The sequence below is a fragment of the Neomonachus schauinslandi genome, chromosome 6 (assembly GCF_002201575.2).
Source record: "Neomonachus schauinslandi chromosome 6, ASM220157v2, whole genome shotgun sequence".
Classification (NCBI taxonomy): Eukaryota; Metazoa; Chordata; class Mammalia; order Carnivora; family Phocidae; genus Neomonachus; species Neomonachus schauinslandi.
Window position 1 is genome coordinate 83,583,085 of NC_058408.1, and position 17,921 is coordinate 83,601,005.

The 17,921-nt window shown below is 43.9% G+C and overlaps 1 protein-coding gene across 1 annotated transcript in view; it reads left to right on the forward strand.

The window, feature by feature from the left end:
* Positions 1-17,921, forward strand: part of PCNX2 (pecanex 2) — a 302,267-nt gene that overhangs the window by 35,478 nt on the left and 248,868 nt on the right. Inside the window, exons 5-8 of the mRNA XM_021696119.1 lie at positions 480-1,775; positions 6,723-6,870; positions 7,009-7,154; positions 9,314-9,407. Of these exons, the coding sequence (XP_021551794.1) occupies positions 480-1,775; positions 6,723-6,870; positions 7,009-7,154; positions 9,314-9,407 (1,684 nt within the window). The remainder of the gene's footprint in view (positions 1-479; positions 1,776-6,722; positions 6,871-7,008; positions 7,155-9,313; positions 9,408-17,921) is intronic.

Genomic DNA, 17,921 nt, shown 5'->3' on the forward strand with positions numbered 1-17,921 from the left:
GCATTTTCCATTGTCATGATTGAGGACAGAGTTGCGATTGGTATCAAGTAGGTAGAGGCCAGGGATGCTGCTAAACATCTTAAAACGCGTGGGACAGCCCCCCACAGGAAAGATTTATCCGGTCCAAAATGTCAGTAGCTCCGCAGTTGAGGATCTTGGTTTAGAGGGATTAGGTAATTTGCCCAAGGTAACGCTGCTAGTAAGTAGCAGAGCCAGGACCTTTCCGATAGGGCGTCCCAAACACGGTGTTGAAACCCGCCCGCCTCCCAAGGCCACAAACCAGCAAAATCTAAAAGCCTAAATTATTATTTTAAATGCAGAGATTTTAAGAGCAATTTCACAGTGGAGGTGATATTTCAAAAATAAGCGTCCAGTCACAGTGGTGGCCAGAGCTCCTCCTAGCTTTGTCGTTAAGAGGTCTTGTGCGGGCGTTATTCATCCAGTTCGGGAGCTAATGCAGTTCCTGCCGTCCATTTCAGGTGTCATTCTCTCGGAAGACCAAGCGGTAGGACCAGGGTCCTCTACCTCACCCGCTGTTAAAATGGAAAGCTCAGCTGCTTGTAGGGCCTCCGGCGGGGAAACCATGACCGCACCAGCAGTACCCACGGAGCCAGCTGTGGCAGAACCTGGAATCGGCGACAAAGCGAAGGAGAGAGGAGGCCAGGCGCAGCCCCCCTTCTGCCACAGATCCGAGGGCGGCTTAGTGGAGAAGGAAGCCTTGAAGAAGTCGCCGCAGCTGTCCTTGTCTCAGTACGACCCACTAGAAACGGACGTTTCCTTCCAGCCCTGGGGCAGCGAGAATTCCGTCCGGAGTCCGGAACCTGTGGTTTGTGCCCAGGGCTCCTTAAGGGAACAGTGGCAAAGCCAGTCCGCCGAGGACAGCCTGAGCGGCAGCGGCCCCCAGTGCAACACGGTGATCGCCAGAGCCGCGCGCCCCGCGCCCGGTACCCCCGGGCGCGCGGACCCGCCCCCGCCCCAGGAAGTGGACTGCTCCGACAGTGAGGTGGCTGTCACTCTTATTGACACTTCTCAACCTGGAGACCCGCTGAGTCTGCGAGAGCCCATTAAAATCGTCATCACCATGAGCAGCAGCCCGAACTCCCTGACGGACTTGGAAAGCTCGCTCCCCCTGAAGGTGATTGGCACCGAGAGGGCCGGCTTGAAGTCCGACGCCGAGCCGGCCGCCCCGGGGGTGGCCAGTCCTCCCAGCACGCAGCAAAGAATTCCTGTCATCACCCTTGAGCTCTCCGAGGACGGGGGAGGAGGCGCTATGTGTCCCGAAGGCAACAGAAGTGACAGGACCCCGGAGAGATTGACGGTGGAGGCGTCATCCAATCAGTGTTCGGGCTATGAATCCGGGGAGGGGGGAAATGCCCCAAAGGATGGCAGTCCGTCCCCGGGAGACCGCTGTGACACAAGGCCCCCCTTCACACCTCACGAGGTCCCCGAGTCTGAGGGGGAAAAGGAAGGCCGGGCTAACCTTGACCCCTCATCCTGTAAAACTAGCCACGAAAAGAGACACACCCGGGTTCTCAGTGTGGACAGTGGGACGGATGTCTTCCTGAGCAAAACTTCCACAGACATGATCAACGATAAAGAAAAAACAATGCCAACTTCCAAATCTGACCTAGAGGCTAAGGAAGGACAGATACCAAATGAATCCAACTTCCTGGAATTTGTCTCCCTATTAGAATCAATCAATACTTCCAAGCTGGCGGCATCCAGCCCAAGGAGTGGCCCGGGAGAGCAGGACAAAGACAGTGGTCTTCTCGGAGGTACGATTCCACATCAGTTTTGTCATGATGACACAGAGAAGGCAATCCATATCCTAATGAGCTTCTGTGATTTGGTTTTGCAAATATTGGGTCACTGCTGCTTTGGTGATATTATTGGTAATTGCCAGATGTGCCAATACTAAGTGGTGTGTTGAGCATATATTAACATTGGCTTACTCCAGCAGGAAATTTAAGGCAGAGTAGTGAATGTTTGGCTTCCCTAGAAGGCAACAATATTTATTTCCAAGGAAATGAGCAATTATATTTTATCACCATGACAAGAACTCACAGATTTCTCCCCCTTTATGGAACTGATGCATTCTGGGAAAGCTGATTGTAAAGCACATTTCTGTGAGGTGAACCCACTTTTCTGTTGAATTCCATAATGAAATCCTTGTATGCAGAACTCCCTAATTATCCCGACTTGTAAACATAATTATAACAAACATGCAGCTCCTAGTGTGTGCCAGGCACTGTCCTAAGCACTTCATGTGTATCAACAGGGATGACTGTACATTGTGGTTTGCCCTGGAGGGTCCTCATTTACACCATTTTGCCACCATAGTTAGTAATAGCACTGCCTTTCACCCTCAGAGGTGTTCCCAGTTTGAACAATAAATTATACAGTTACTTTCATCTAAACTCATTTACTCCTCATAGAACCTTATATTATGGGTACTATTATTTCCCTTTTGCAGATGAAACTCAGAGGTTTTCACTAACTTTCCCAAGTGAGTCTAGTAAGTCTAGGAGAAGTACCAGAACTGAGCTTTGATCCCAGGCAATCTTGATCCAGAGCCAATGCTCCTACAAACTATATTTCCTTTATGAATGTGAGATTCATTTCTTTTCCACTTGCTTAATATCTCTGGACTCCATATCCTCACTGGCAAAAGGATGTTACTGGACTAGAGTTTTCACAAAATCTTTTAACTTTAAATGTCCATGTTCCTGTGATTGTTGAGTACATTTCTGCCTATGTATCTGATAAAATAATGTCTGTATGGTAGGCTTGCTTGCTGGCAGTTTTATTTGCACATGCGGGCTCCTTTCCTTTGCTCCTTTCCCTTCTCTGCTACTCCCAGAATGCGTAGCATTTAGTGCCAGAACTGTCCTTTTGCCCGTGGATGTTCCCTGCTCTCTGGGATAGTCAGGGGCCCCTCTGGCTCCATGTGGGCAATGACCAGCAATTTGCTCATTTCTTTTGCTTTTCCAGTGTCTGCCAAAAGGATTGCTGTGCTTGTCAATTGGCCCACCTTTACTTAAAAACACATTAAGTCTGGGTATTTAACTTATGTAAAGCGAATGTATTCTTCATTTTACTATGTCTCTATATCTAAGAGTCTGCATATAGAGTGATAAGAACAGGGAAGATTCAGGTAAATATTTTAACAACCTGGGCAGTACAAGAAAGCATTGGTTACTTTGGGATAAAAATCTTTCTGATACAGGATTTGGGGGTTCATCTGTTTTATATAAATATGCATCTAGATTAGCACTGTCCAATGCAACTTTCTGCAGTGATGGAAATAGCCCATGTCTGCTTGTCCAGTACAGTAGCCATTAGCCACAGGTAGCTGTTAAACACTTGAAATGGGGATTGTGCAGCTGAGCAATTGAATTTTTAATGTTATTAAATTTAAATAGCCCCACGTGGCTGCTGGCTACCGTATCAGACAGCGCTGATCCGTACATGTGTGTCTGCCCAGGATGCAGTGTGTATGGTGGATGGAGCACCAGCTTCGGAACCTCCGAGCCCAGGGCCAAATTTTGGTTTTGCAGTACCAGCTGGGTGAGGTTGGACAACTTACTAAATCCATCTGAGTCACAGTTTCTTCAGAAAAGCAGGAATAACGAACGACAGGTTACAGATTTACTGTGAGGATCCAATTAGGAAAATATGTGAAAAGTTTTGCTCCTTGATCAATTTCAGCCTTTTATTCTGAATTTCCCGTCAGGCCATACATAAGGTTTATTTTATTTGTCCACTTAAGTTTCTGCTCTTCTTGAATTTTTCAGCCAACCACATTCAATCCAAACAGTATAAAATTGGAAATCTAGGGTTGTGCAAAGAGATATGGATGCTATAAGGTTTTCTATGGAAAGGAACAGGCCTGCAGGTACAGCAGGGAGGGAGGAACTGGAGTGGATTATATGCCTCTTCCAGGAAAGGACAGAGGTTTTTGATTGAAGGATGAAAGAGAAGGACATAAGTCTTTTAGTTCTTGGAAGGCAAGAACAAAAGGTGGCAAATTAAATGCTGTTTCAGTGGTGCCTTATGACTTTGAGATCGATAACATCTTCTTGCTCCTCTATTACTACATAATAACTTGCTATGTGTTGTAATCTAAAAACCCATTTCAGAGTGTATTTCTAAGACAACATGACAGTGTTGAATGATATCAGCAGCCTAGGCAATGTGCCCTTATCTTTCCCCTGCTTGATAGTGAAATAATGCTTGACCTTTACACGATTGTAAGATACATGATTTCTCAGTTCTCTCGATGGTATTCTTATATTTCCAACCCAGGTCCTTTCTGCAAAGGGCTTTATGATTATCTTCAGGCCTTGGGTATATACTAAGGTTCTAGGCTATGAAAAACCACACTCTTATCAAAAGCTTTTAAAACCGTGTTTTCATTTTGTTTTGTTTTGATACGCCTTTCTTTTACTTTGTGGGAATAAACCAAGACCACTCAAGTGAGAAGCAAAGGCTATTACTCAGAGCTTGCTACAGCAAGGGAGTCGCCACTATTACCTGAGTTTTGGCAGAGACTCAAAGGCAGGCAGAGGAGTGGGAAAGCTTTGTAGTGGGGAGAGGAAAGGCTTTAGGTTTGCTCTGACCAGAGGCTGGTAAGCTAGAGGCAGGCTAATTAGAGCATCCTGTGTGATTGGTCATGGGAATATATTTGGCTTTCTCTGGTTGGAAGCAGGGACAAAAATCAGGGAAGCTCTCAGTAATTAATCAAGCCCTGGCCATTTGGGGCCAATTATTATGGGGGTTATTGTTTGGCTTCCAGGACTCTTTGCTAGAAATAATGATCTGACTTCCTACAAGTCTGACTTACACATAGCATATTGGCTTCCTGGGCTGGTTGCTGTAGATTGTCGGTCAGAGTTCTACTTTTATAGAGATCCTATTTCATATTCTGTCTCTTCTAGAATTTCTAAGAAAATAATCCTAAATGAAGGCAGAGATGCTTTTTGAAGAATTATCCAAAGTATGGAAGAATTGAAACAATCTAAATTTACAACATTAGGGGTCTAGTTCAGTAAATTATGCTGTATCAATGTAATATTACATAACTACCATTTTTAGATGATGTAGAAGAATATCTAACCTCATTAAATATTTCTACTTTAACATAATCATTAAATATCTATATTGTGACTTAACTTTTATAGAACAAAAAAGCATATAAGCAAAAAAAAAAAAAGACTGGTGTGCTATGTATCAAATTGGCTCCTGTATCAGCATGGTGGGGTTAAGACTGATTTAGAATTTTTTCTTTTCTCTTGCTTTAAATTACATACAATTAATGTGCACCATTTTTTATAGACAGAAAATTCCTACAAATGTGTTATTTTGAAGGGGAAAAAGGAAAACAAGTAGTCTTTATGTAGACATATGTAATGTACCCATTTAAGAGAAGGGGCAACTAAAATATGAGAAGGAGACATGAACAAATGAGTCCAGATACATATAGCGTGAAGGGGGAGAAAGCATTTGCTTTCGCCATTGTGTATGCGATATGATCACTGGCCAAAGCTACTTGTTATGATAGCCCTTTCTCACAAATGTGTTTCTTGAAAACTGTGAAAACTTCTGTCTTGACAAGCTGTCAAACGAAAGGCAAACATTTTTGTATCAAAGAAATTCTAATGGTAGTTTCACAGATGTGCTGGGAATGTTTATCTTCAGGACTCACAGAGAAGCCAGCAATGTTTCTCTTGAAGTCTGAGGACGAAAACTTTATACCCCAGGGAAGCAAACATAATTCTCCTTTTTGAGGGCCCGGGCAGATCTTGGTGGGCTTTGCGAGTGGCATGTCTTGAAAGGGCCTATAGATTCAAGCCACTCACTTGTGTTCTTTAGACAATTTACTTGGAAGAAGATAGCTCTTGGTATCTTTGGTCTTGGGAAAAGAGAGGTCATTATAGCCCCCAAAATGGCCGTTGGGGTATATCCTCAGACAAGGAAGGGCTGACCCTTAGGGGTGGATTCCACTGTGCATAGTAGTGTAAGCTAAGATTTTTATTTTGGTCAGTTATTTAAGGAGGATCGTAAAAACTCAAATGACCAATCTGTACCTATTGATCTTGGCATTCTTATTCACCTTAAAATACTCTCAGGGCAAGGAGCAGGTGTAGGATCTCACTGTGTCTTACACAGGGCCAAGTATATAGTGAGAAGTCAGCTAGATTCGAGTGTCTACTTTATGAAGGGACTGAGTCTACCTTTACCTTGAAAATCTAGACATGGAGAATGAGTGAGAAGGAATGATTGATAAGATTTTAAAGTGGTAAATGGGACCTTGCTCCAAAATAGCCAAGTTTGTTTATGAAATTTATTTTCCATCTGACACTGCCCATTTATGAGCTATGAACCTTTCAAGCCCAAGTAATCCAAATGGGTGATTTTCAACCAGCTAAGCCAGTGGTCACTGGAGTTATGTCAAGGGAATCCCAAAATCTGCACATAAAGTAGATGGTGTCCATAGATGTCTAAATAACTTGTCTCCAACATCTATGTGCTTATGTTTTTCAAATATATTTAGGTGCTTCCATAATTAGTAAAATTAAAATTTATTTAAACACATTCTGAATTCATAGGTGCTATATAGATTTTCTGTCTATTCTTGTTTCAGTTTGGTAACTTATTTCCAAGTGCTTTCACATTAATTTCTTATTTAATATTATGTTCACACACAAAGCAATGTTTTTCAGATAACTGCTCCCATGAGGAAAAAGAGGAAATCCAAGAAAGTGAAAAGCCTAATGAACACAGTTCCAAGCAAGGAAAACCAGACTTGCCAAGTCAAGACCACACTAGCACCAGCCCGGTGCTCACTGAGCCTGCCAAGATCACGACCCTGTGAGCGTAACTTACTTACTTAGCTTCGTGTTGGTACGAAGCGTGAAGCAGCTTCATTTCGGTGGCTGCTTCTTTTAATGATTTATTAAGGATACGGAGGAGTTCCGAATAGTTTTTGAAACTTTTATATATGTTAAGTTTCCAGGGCAATAGACAAAGACAAATAATCTACAGGGTAACTTCCCAGCAAGATAGTTCTGTCTTGCAAGTCATCAGTGGGCCTGAAACATCTGTGCAAGATGAGATGTCTGTGGATGCTATGCATGTCTTCATTGATGAACATGGTAAGTCTTTAGAGCTCTTTACTAAGGAGGAAGAAGGGATAAAGCTGGTGGCTTTCTCACGCCCACGTGGTCTCTTAGCCTCAGTACTAGACTTTGGAACAGGAAGACTTCGTCCTGTGATTGCTCACATACAATGTTCTTAGAGCAGAGTGCCCCCTCCTACCTCAGGGCCTTTGCACATAGCATATCCCCATGCCAACAATGTGCTGTTTATCCTTCATATCTTAATTCTAAAGACGGTTCTTCAGGAAAACCTTTCCTGGACTCCCCAGACTTAATCAGGTTCCTATGCTTTTTGCTCTCTGAACACCCTGTCCTTTTTCCTTCTTTGATACTATTATAGCTTCTGATTATTTATTGACTTATAATTTGATTAATGGTGTTGTCCACCTCACAGTTGTGAACTTGAGGAAAGCAGTGCCTGGCACCTCGTAAATATTTCTTGGATGTATGTTGAAAATCTGACCTTGATATATATATTTTAGTGCCTTGTTACAAAAAGGATTTAAAATAGAAAAAGAAAGAAAAAAAGGAGAAGGAAGGAAGGGTAGAAAGAAAGGGAGAAAGAAAAAGAAAGAATTTTAAGTGGCAAGTTCAAAGTTCTGTAGATAAGGGATATAGGTCCTTGTTTTTTGAGGATGGGTCTTTGGCTTAAGTCCCTTATAGCTCAATTAATGTTTGTTATTTTACTCTCAAAAAGATCCTGGTTTGCATAATAAATTATATGTTAACCCTATCTACAGATGAGTAGCTTAAGGTTTGAAGTGCTTTTGCATCTGCAGAAATACAAAGAACCCCTTTACATTATAAAGAACAACATTAACCCTTCTATCAAAGCCTCCAGGGGGGCTTGGGTTTGTCCTCATTAATGTATCTCTCTCGGTGGGCAGCGTCTCCAGGTTGAGGTCCAGTCCTTCAGTCTCCATTCCAGCTGCTTGTCACCAACAGGGTTAATTACGCACCCGTGTCACCTGAAGAAGGTATTCCTAAAACCTCTTCTCGAGGGAGACCACTGACATTTACAGAGTGAACTGATTTTCACACCACAATACCCTGAACCTCTTTAGCAAGCTAATTTAACTCTGCAAATTAATCCCATCTCTTGGTTTTCCTCATTACCAGCACGCTCCACCACTGCTCATCTGCAGATTCCGAGGTGGGGATGGTCTCATGCGCGCCACCAATCAAAACTGCACTGCGATAAGCCTTTTTTTTGCACGGGATACAAAAAAACCCCAGTCATGGCTTACGCTGACCATACTGACACATGATGAAAACATGCAGAACAGCGAACTGAAGGGAATACAGTTGACCCCTGAACAACATGGGGTTGAACCGTGCAGGTCTACTTGTACACGGGGTTTTTTTTGGATAAATACAGTGCAGTATTGTAAATGCATTTTCTCTTCCTTATGACTTTCCTAATAACATTTTCTTTTCTCTGGCTTACTTTATTATAAGAAAACACTATATAAAACATATAGGGGTGCCTGGGTGGCTCAGTCGTTAAGTGTCTGCCTTCGGCTCAGGTCATGATCCTGGAGTCCTGGGATCGAGCCCCGCATCAGGCTCCCTGCTCCGCGGGAAGCCTGCTTCTCCCTCTCCCACTCCCCCTGCTTGTGTTCCCTCTCTCGCTGTGTCTCTCTCTGTCAGATAAGTAAATAAAATCTTTAAAAAAAAAAAAAGAAAACAATATATAAAACATATAACATTCGAACTGTGTGTCAATTGACTTATGTTATGGGTCAGGCTTTTGGTCACCAACAGGCTATTAGTAGTGAAGTTTTGGGGGAGTCAAAAGTTATATGTGGATTTTCAACTGCGTGGGTGGTAGGTGCCTTTAACCTCCACGTTGTCCCAGGGTCAAATGTATATAAAAGTGAATTAAGAGTTGGTGCAAATTAATCAATAAAAAGCAATTAAGTAATAGGTAACTGAGGCAAACTTGTCTAAGCATATTATTATAGGGGTATGTCAAGATGATTTTTCTTAGTTAAGTTACACATTCTGTGGAAAAATACAAAGAATGGACCTAGGTTACCGATTATTATTAAAACAGTCTAAAATGAGTTCCCTCTAACTTGAAAAAAGTATAAGCTGAAATGATCAGATACCAATAATTGTCTAATATTCTTTGCTGAAATTTTGTGATTTTCCAGGGGAAATTAGATCCTGTTACTTAAAGTCTGGAAATCAGAAAGAAGGCCCTTTACAGCATCCACCATCAAATTATGACAGTCTCTCTCATGCTCGGTAAGTGGAGGTTTGGTTTCAGGTTTGGGAGCTGTCGCGTTGCTGGGGGACATGCAAATTACTCTGACTGTAAATGAAGTGAGGATCCTGGTTTAGAATCAATGTGTTAATCCATTTGTAGGTGTCAAAGCATGTGGGTTTTGTGTGCGAGAAAGAAAATCCGATGTTGTAGAAAAATAAAAAATAAGTTGAACTGTTTTCATAGTAGCTGGGTCCAAAAATGAATATAAACATGTAAATATAAATAGGAATCCTGTGCAGACAATAGTGCTCCCTTCAGGTAAGACGGTGATGCAGCTCGAGAACATGTTCTTAAATTTGTCCCGAGGAATGGACCAGAAACGTAGTTAGTTCTCATCCGCACTAGTGAAAGCTAGCTCTTTTGTAGATAGGTGATCTAAACATTTGTTCTATTTTCCCTCCTTCAGAATGTATTGAATAACTTTCTAAATTTGTTAATTAAGTTGATATTAAATTAGTTTATGTATCTGGAACATACCTGGATTCATACCTGGATTCATGGCAGCACTGGGCAAGCTATAAATCTTACTCGTGGTGGATTGAATTCATTGTTCATTCTGGACTTCAAGATTCTTTTTTTTTTTAAGATTTATTTATTTATTTGTGGGAGAGCTCAAGCATGTGTCTGAGCAGCGGAGGGGGGTGCAGGTGTGGGGGAGGGAAGAGGAGAGGGAAAGAATCTCAAGCAGACTCCCTGCTGAGTGCAGAGCCCGGTGGGACTCACTCTCATGACCCTGTGATCATGACCTGAGCCGAAAATGAATGCTTAACTGACTGAGCCACCCAGGCACCCCTGGACTTCAAGATTCTTTGAGGATAATCCATGCAGACAGACTCAGTTGCTTGCTCTAAGTGTGGAAGTACATTTTTCATGTACATTTCGTTAGAATTGTATGTATATTTGAAGATTTTTGGGAGTCCTTTGTGGTGTGATTGGAATGCCTTAGGCTTCATGCCTGCAGAGTACAAAGGGAGTTACAGGAACCTCAATTCCAGATCCTGTGGTTGAGTGCTCCTTCCCAAGGTCAAAGTTCCCTGAACGAGTGTGCCCAGGAAATTCAGGGAGGAGCCTCCCAAGGGCCTCGAAGAAAGTTCATCTTGGACCTTGCAGTCTGGTCTCCAGCTGGGATTTTGTTGTGTGCCAGCCTTCTACGGCATTCCCTCACTGTTGTCACTGCTGCAGAAGAAGCTGGTGTCGGCTGTTCCGGCAGATCTGATGGGTACTGTGGGCGGTGGCTCCCCCCAGGCTATGCCGTCCCACCTGGGCCCCGACCCCGAAGCAGGGTGCTGCGTCCAGAGTCACTCCTGTGGGGAAACGGGCATGTTCTCCTTCCCCTCATCCTCTGTCTCCTTCAGGTGCCCACATTCCAGTCAAAACAGAAAACAAAATTCTTCTTCTCCAGCCAAGAAACACGCAAAGTCTCCATGCAAAAGTCTCCCAAGAGGAGAGGGAGGTTTGCTGTCCACACCTCGGCCCCAGCCCCAGGACATTTCGTGACAGTGGCTCGATGGATTTAGGGGTCTAAGATGGCAGCTTTCTTGGGCCAAGTATTTAATTCCATGTGAACACAGCTTTGAAAGCTGTCACATTTTTCTGCAATCCTCAGTTGGAAGCTGTAGTGTTTTAAAACTAAATTTAGAACAATTATAAGACCCTTATCTTATCCCAAAATAAAGTTACAAGACTTTCTTATTTTTATTTTCCTGGACAAATGTGCTTCACCTTCCCCCTTGATAAATACTTCAGTTGCATTTGCCAGGAAGGCCTGTTAGCATAAGGTCACATATCCGGAGCCTGAAGAGACTAAAAATGGAGTGTGCAAATCAGCATCAGGGAGAACAGGGTTTCCCGTAGGCCCCACCTCCTCAGACCATGGCTCTTGTGGAGCTACCCTCTAACTCCTCTTCTCCCCTAAGTGCTCTCTCTTTATTAAATTCCCCCGAAGTCTTGTTTCTTTCATTTCCCCTGCATTTCCTCCCCAGATTCGAGCTCTTTTGTAACCAGCCCTCCATTCCCAGAGCTGCCTGGATTTTACCACAGGGCATTTCCTCAGAGGAGCTGAGAGCTTTCCGCCGGGTGAAGCCGTGGCTCCGCTGCTGGGGGCTGCTGAATGTTTTTGTGCTGAGCACCCCTGCGAAGCCATGTGGAGGGTCTCAGGTCAGGCCTTCCCGAGCTCCGCCTTTTCACGTACATACCACAGGTAGACCCCCTTCCTGTTGCACATGAGAGAATCCAAGTCTAACAGGCCTCATCACCGTGGGGATTTTGGGTCCTGGTAACTGAGACATCTTGTAGATGTTTTCAAGGGTGTGGTTTCTCTTTCTCCATCGCTCTCCCGTTCCCATTCCTGTGTTTTGACACCACTCTCAAACACCCTGCTCTGGTGGTCAGAAGACGCCTATCATAGCCCCAGGCCCATGTCTTCTCTCATTCAAGTCCAGTGAGGACAGCATGCTGCTTTCCCGTAAACCCCAATGGAAGTCTCATTGAGTCTGACTGGCTCTGACTGGGCCATGTTCCTTGAGCCCAGAGCCCAGTCACCAAGGCAAGTACTTGACTTAGCTCTACGTTCAGACGCAGAGCTGGATTGTAGGTTCCCTCTGAGAAAGTATGGGGGTGGCTCTTCAGAGGGACATTTGGAGAAAGGTGGATGGATGCAGGGCAGCAAAATCAATAGATGACCCCTGAGGACTCTCTGTTTCTGGTAAAATGGTTCGATTAGATTTATTACTGAACTTCTTTAAAGAGGATAATGATCAAGTTTTGTAAAAGCAGCTTTCCCCTTCAAGAAAAGCCTTATATAACATCCCTAGTCGTCACTAACATTTCTTGGGTGTGAACATGCCGATGGGGAGTTCTTGGCCCACCACCTCACATGCCAAGTTCTGTCTTTGTCCACCTGCCCTCTCCCCAAGGTAATTTGACAGGGCATTGGTTTTAAGAGCTCTAGGAAAGAATGGCACACAGCCATGCATATCTTCTCCTTGTCGTGCTTCACAGATAAAATGGAATAATATACATGTTTGCTGTCACACGGACAGACTGTTGCTTGAGATTATGCATGTTCTCTAGACTGCCTATGCACTGAAATAAGTTCGTCGTTTAAAGGGGACTTTGTTATGGGGTGTTGTGGCAATTCAGTGGCTCATTTGGACATAGGAGATGTACAGTGTGCTTCCTGCTTAATGAGTGAGAACAAAACTCAAGTCACTTCACTTAGCACAATTATGGTGTTGAAGCGGTTCCTTCGGTAGTTCTGGGAAAGTGGTTAAGGGGGTGCCATATGTTTAACTCATGCTCAGGAAAAATGGCTCAGTGCTCTGCAGAGTCAGATGATCTTCTGGATATAAACTGTCATCTGACAGGCTTATGCTGGATATTCCAACAGTCTCAAAGTCCTCCCCAGGTCTGGGAACAATGAAAGCTATGCCACCCATCATGGGAGGCTTATTTCTTTGGATTCGTAATAAGTCTTGGCTTTCCTGGCAGTTCATGATGTAATGATGATTTGCGTATCTTTGAACTGGTTGTATGAAGGAAAAACTGTTGTAAATAGGATACAAGCAAGCGGGCTGGTTCAACTGAAATATTTTAACCCCTGCATTAACGTACTGCTGTGTGAGGGGTGTGCATGTGGGAGAGCGTCCTCTCTATCTCCAAGGTAAAGAATGATACCAGAGCGAAAGGCAGCAGACCAAGTGCAAGGCCACAGGTTAGGATTTTGCCACTTAGAAGGGCCAGGTGCCTCACGCCTTACACCCGTGTCCAAGACGCCTCCGGTCTTTCTGTGGGAAACAACGTTATGGCAGTTCCTGGCCCTGGAGGAAGCATTTCCGTGTAATAATTCTGGCAGTGGTGGCCACCACTTGCGAAATATGTATTATGTGCGAAGCACTCTGCTAAGTCATAAATTATCTAATTTCACCTGCGTGAAAGAATGGAGGCAGGTGATATTTGCTCCATTCCACAGCAAAGGAAGTAAGACCGTCTAAGACTGTGCCTAGTAAGCGGCCTGTGGATACTTAAATCTCCCTCCCTGCTCCTCTCCCCCAGTGGGGGCCACAAACTCAGAGCTCTGTGGCTCCCAGGCAGGGTAGCTACTGCAGCCCACTGGAGGGCATTGATCCTTTCTGCAGAGGGCCTGCCACTGCTTCTCTTCCGTCTACTTAGGCCTGGTCCGATAAGCCTGGCCTGACCGGATTTTCCGGTATTTTCTGCAAGGGGCTAAAAATCCACATTTATTTGTAATATTCTATTTTGCCTCATGTTATCAGTTTTATTTATTTATTTTTTTGGGAAATACCACAGGCCACAGATGATGTGTGTGGTTGGCTGTGGCCTGTGGACTCCCGGTTGTCCACTCCTGCTCTGAAGCCTGGGCCTTCACCCCGCACCCTGAGTCCTCCTGGGGAGCAGCCCTTCCTGCAGATACATGCCCTAGGGAGATGCCCCAGTGCACGTCTGGGCAGGTGCGCAGTGAGCCCGCTCCTCCGCACCCCTGCGCAGCCCTGTCCCTCATCCCTCCTCTCTGCGAGGCCCACATGAGCCCACCATCAGCCATTCCTCTCTAAACATCTGCTCTTCTTTGCCTTGAATGCCCTTCTCTGTTCAGTCCTACCTTTTGGAATAATCATCTCTCAAAGCACAAATTACAACCTGCCTCCTTATACTGCTTTATCTGATCAGTCCCTACTGCGAAAATAAAACGATTTTCCAAGTCACCATCATAGGAGGGCTCATCGCATTCTCTCTGGTACTTCATTTATTTGTGTAGGTCTCCCATCTCTCCGGACTGTTCTTGTTTGGAGAAAAATGTGCCTTTAGCCCTCACTTAGCCCTCTGCAGATAGATGTTCAGTAAGTGTTGAATTGAATCAAAATGAATCATTGGACATGACACAGGTAGACCAGTTGGAGTTCTGGACCGTGTGCAGACCAGCTGGGCATTTAGGGGGAGCAGGTGAGGAGCTGAATAGGAGGAGCGGAGTCGGGCCCCAGGGGCCATGAAGACTGGTTGGGCAGTTGACGCTTTGTTCTACTTGTAGCAGGAGCAATCTGACCTATTTGTGGACAGAAACAATCCCATGAACGTGGGATTGATTATCAAGACAACATCAACAAATGAGGCCCTCACCTTGTGATGGGTTGGAATGAAAGAGCCAGAAGCACTAACAGTTTGCCTGGTCAGTTGAATACAGAATGTTATCTTCTTTTTGTAAGTGGGAAAATGGACCCCAAAAGCCCCCAAACTAAAACTAAAACAAACAGACAATCCTGAAAAATGACTCTGTTTAAACCCACTGTACGTAGAAATCAGAGATTGCAGCTGAGATTAGATTTTCCCATCTTGTATTCCATTCATCCCTGAGGCAGTAGCCCTCTGTGTCCACATGGACGGGGGCTGTGAAGAAACAGTGGGACCCATAGTACCCCCCGGAGCATGCACACGAGCATCAGTCTTAGGCTCATCCAGGTTTCGGCTCCTGCACTCCTACGAACTTTTCAGTTGACATTGAGCAACTTGCTTAGCCATCTTAGGTATTAGTTTCCTAATCCATAAATGGAAATAATATAGTAATCAATTAACTGGCTAGCTTTACTAGTTAAATATAATAGATATCGACAGTGCTTAGGACGGTACCTGCTATAAGGACATTGTTGTTATTATCTGCAAACACAGGCGGCGGGCCAGGGGCTCAAGTTCACTAATGGCCTTGTAGAGCAAAGCATCCTGACTTAACCTCGGTGGAAGCCTTCCCTCTTGGGCTTTTTTGAGTCACTTTACGAGATTTTAAGGTGGTTAAGTACTTTGCGTTCTCCCTGTCAACCTGTTGTGTTCCAACATTTGGGCCTCTGCCCTAATTTTAGAGCAGGTACTTTAATATTGTATCCCTGGCTTCTCATGACATTAAATGTTGAGTTCTCCCACTATAGTAAATATAAACCTTGATTTTGAACTTGGAAGGATTTCTAGTTAGGGCTGTTGCTAAGCCATTCAGCCATGGAAGATATTGGAAAAGCAGCTTTTTCCCTGTAAGGCAGCTTCAGTGGCTGGGATGGCCTCCAACTAGGCCATTAAACCACTGATTCTTATTATTGGCAAGCAAACCATTCCTGTTTGCCATTGTTCATTCCAGTTGCCATGTGACAGTTTTATATCCTTGACTCCCAAGCATGAATAGGGAATTGTTTGCAGTGCAACCTCCATGTCTCTTTGGGGATTCCTGGAGGAAACCAGGAGAGGAAACAAATTTCCCTCCTTGCTCTCACTGTCATTATGCGAACCAGTGCATTTCTCATTAACTGCCGAAGAAATATAAGCAGCATTTTCCGGTTGTACAGTAACTGTCCATAAAGCAGGTACCTTTGGTAACGCTCTCTAACGTAAGTCTGTTTTCCCCAGATACTAGAAGGAGGGAACTATGGCTTGAACTGCAGCACTTGGAATTGCTACTTAAAAAAACTTGCAGAGGATAAATTCATTACCCAGCACATAGGACTGATTTAGTAGCTCAGCCTAAAATGAGCTAATCTTCCTAGAAAGGTATAGTCACTAGTCTGCCCAGAAAATCAAAGTTGATGTAGGCTATCTGCTTGGGAAGTGTGTCTTGTATCTAAAAGGTTCGTTACAGACTGGACTTTTATTTCCTCTGTAGGTCTTGCAATTAAAACTTGATAGTTTCTTTGCTTTGTTCAGCAGAGATTTATGTTTCTTTTGTCTATAAATTCTTCCAACTAACATAGCAGAGCTTTCTTGTGTGAAACATACATAACCATGCTTCAGTATTAATCTGGCTTTTCCAGTGTCATAAACAATCTAATGAAATGCATACAAAATGCATATTGTTTGCTTTCCAGTGAAATCTGATTGAAAGACATAGTATTTACATTCATTTTGAACATCCATTATTCAAAAAGTAGGCATAGTAGTCTACTGAATGGAAGGCTCATTTGGGAGAATACTAGTTTAGATTTTATTTATTTGAGAGAGAGCGAGAGAGCACGCCTGTGCACACATGTGTGCAGGGGCAAAGGGAGGGGCAGAGGGGGAAGGAGAGAGACAAGCTGACTCCGAGTGGAGTGCTGGGCTCCATCCCACGACCCTGAGATCATGACCTGAGCCTAAGCCAAGATCCGATGCTTAACCGACTGAGCCACCCAGGCGCCACTGGAGCATCCTAGTTTATAGGATTTTTATGGAGGGATTTTTGTACCTCAACTTGTTTTTAATTGAAAGCATAGAGTAGGTTGGGTAATAGTGTAGTGATTTATCTGAATTCACTTATTTTTGGCTTTTATTTGCTTTTGAATCATTGTAGTACATATCGAAGCAGATACTGTTCTGGTTATAAACTAGGCTTATTTTTGGACACTGCTAAATCGCTACCGATCGAGTACTATGCTCCAAAGGTGGATCAAAGCCCTGCACTTACTCTTTGTTGCCTCTTTAGAATTCTTACTCTTTAGTTGACATTACCAGCCTTTCTGACCCTTATCTTAGTTAAACTTTCCTTTTCGTTGGGATCAGCTCTCAGGAAAGCCCTTTCAAGCCACAATGATATATCCCTGGTTTCCAAAGAAGTCAAGTAGCAGTAAGTTGCAAAAAATAATTATCTCTTTTAGAACTCTTTTTTTTTTCATTAGTCAGAAGAAATAGTGATCCCTGGTTTGGACTAGCTGAACTAGAGTATGTGGTATTGAAGTTAGTCAATTAGGTCTTCAAAACGTGGAGAAAAATGTGAATTCTCCGAGTATTGGATATGCTCAGTTCTGTGTCCCATTCAGGTTTAAGTTGAAAATGTGAACTCTAGTTGTAAGTATCTCAGAGTTTGCATATAGCTACATTACTATGTTGACTTGCAAAGTGGAGAGTTATGTGTGTACTGCTTTAAATTAAAAAAAAAAACAAACACTTTGGGGGATCTGGGTGCTTTTGATCACACAGAGGTGGAAGTTATCTGGAAGAAAGACAGGAGCATCCAGGAGCTTGCCTTTGAAGAGTTTCTGTCATTCCAAATGTCTGTGGCTTCTGTCTTACTCTCTGATCCTTCCACTGTGGCCCTTATTTCGGTTTCTTGGACACAGGAGAGAGAGATTAAGTTTTCATCCGAGCACAGAGTCATAAGGATGGAAGGTTTGTGAGGTTGATTCTAGAAAAATCTCTGTTCTGAGGCCCCTTCTCCGCATCCCTGGGAAGGTCTGCCGCACAAGGGGCTTCTGTTTTGGTGGTCATACCCCCAACTGCCACACGGTGGCAGCAGACCCCCGTGTTGGAGGCCCTGTCCCTCGCCTTCCTTTGGCTCAAGGGCACGGGTGAATTTTACCTGTGAAAGGAGAGTTGTTCGCAGACTTTAAATCTAGAACCCGTGTTAAAATTCAATAATACAGGTTATCGTTTTCAAAATAGAAAAGTATTGCTTTACTTAAATATCCTACATATTGAACACATTGCTTGCTTTGCTTGCTGTGACTTGCATTTTTAGGCTGCCCGCA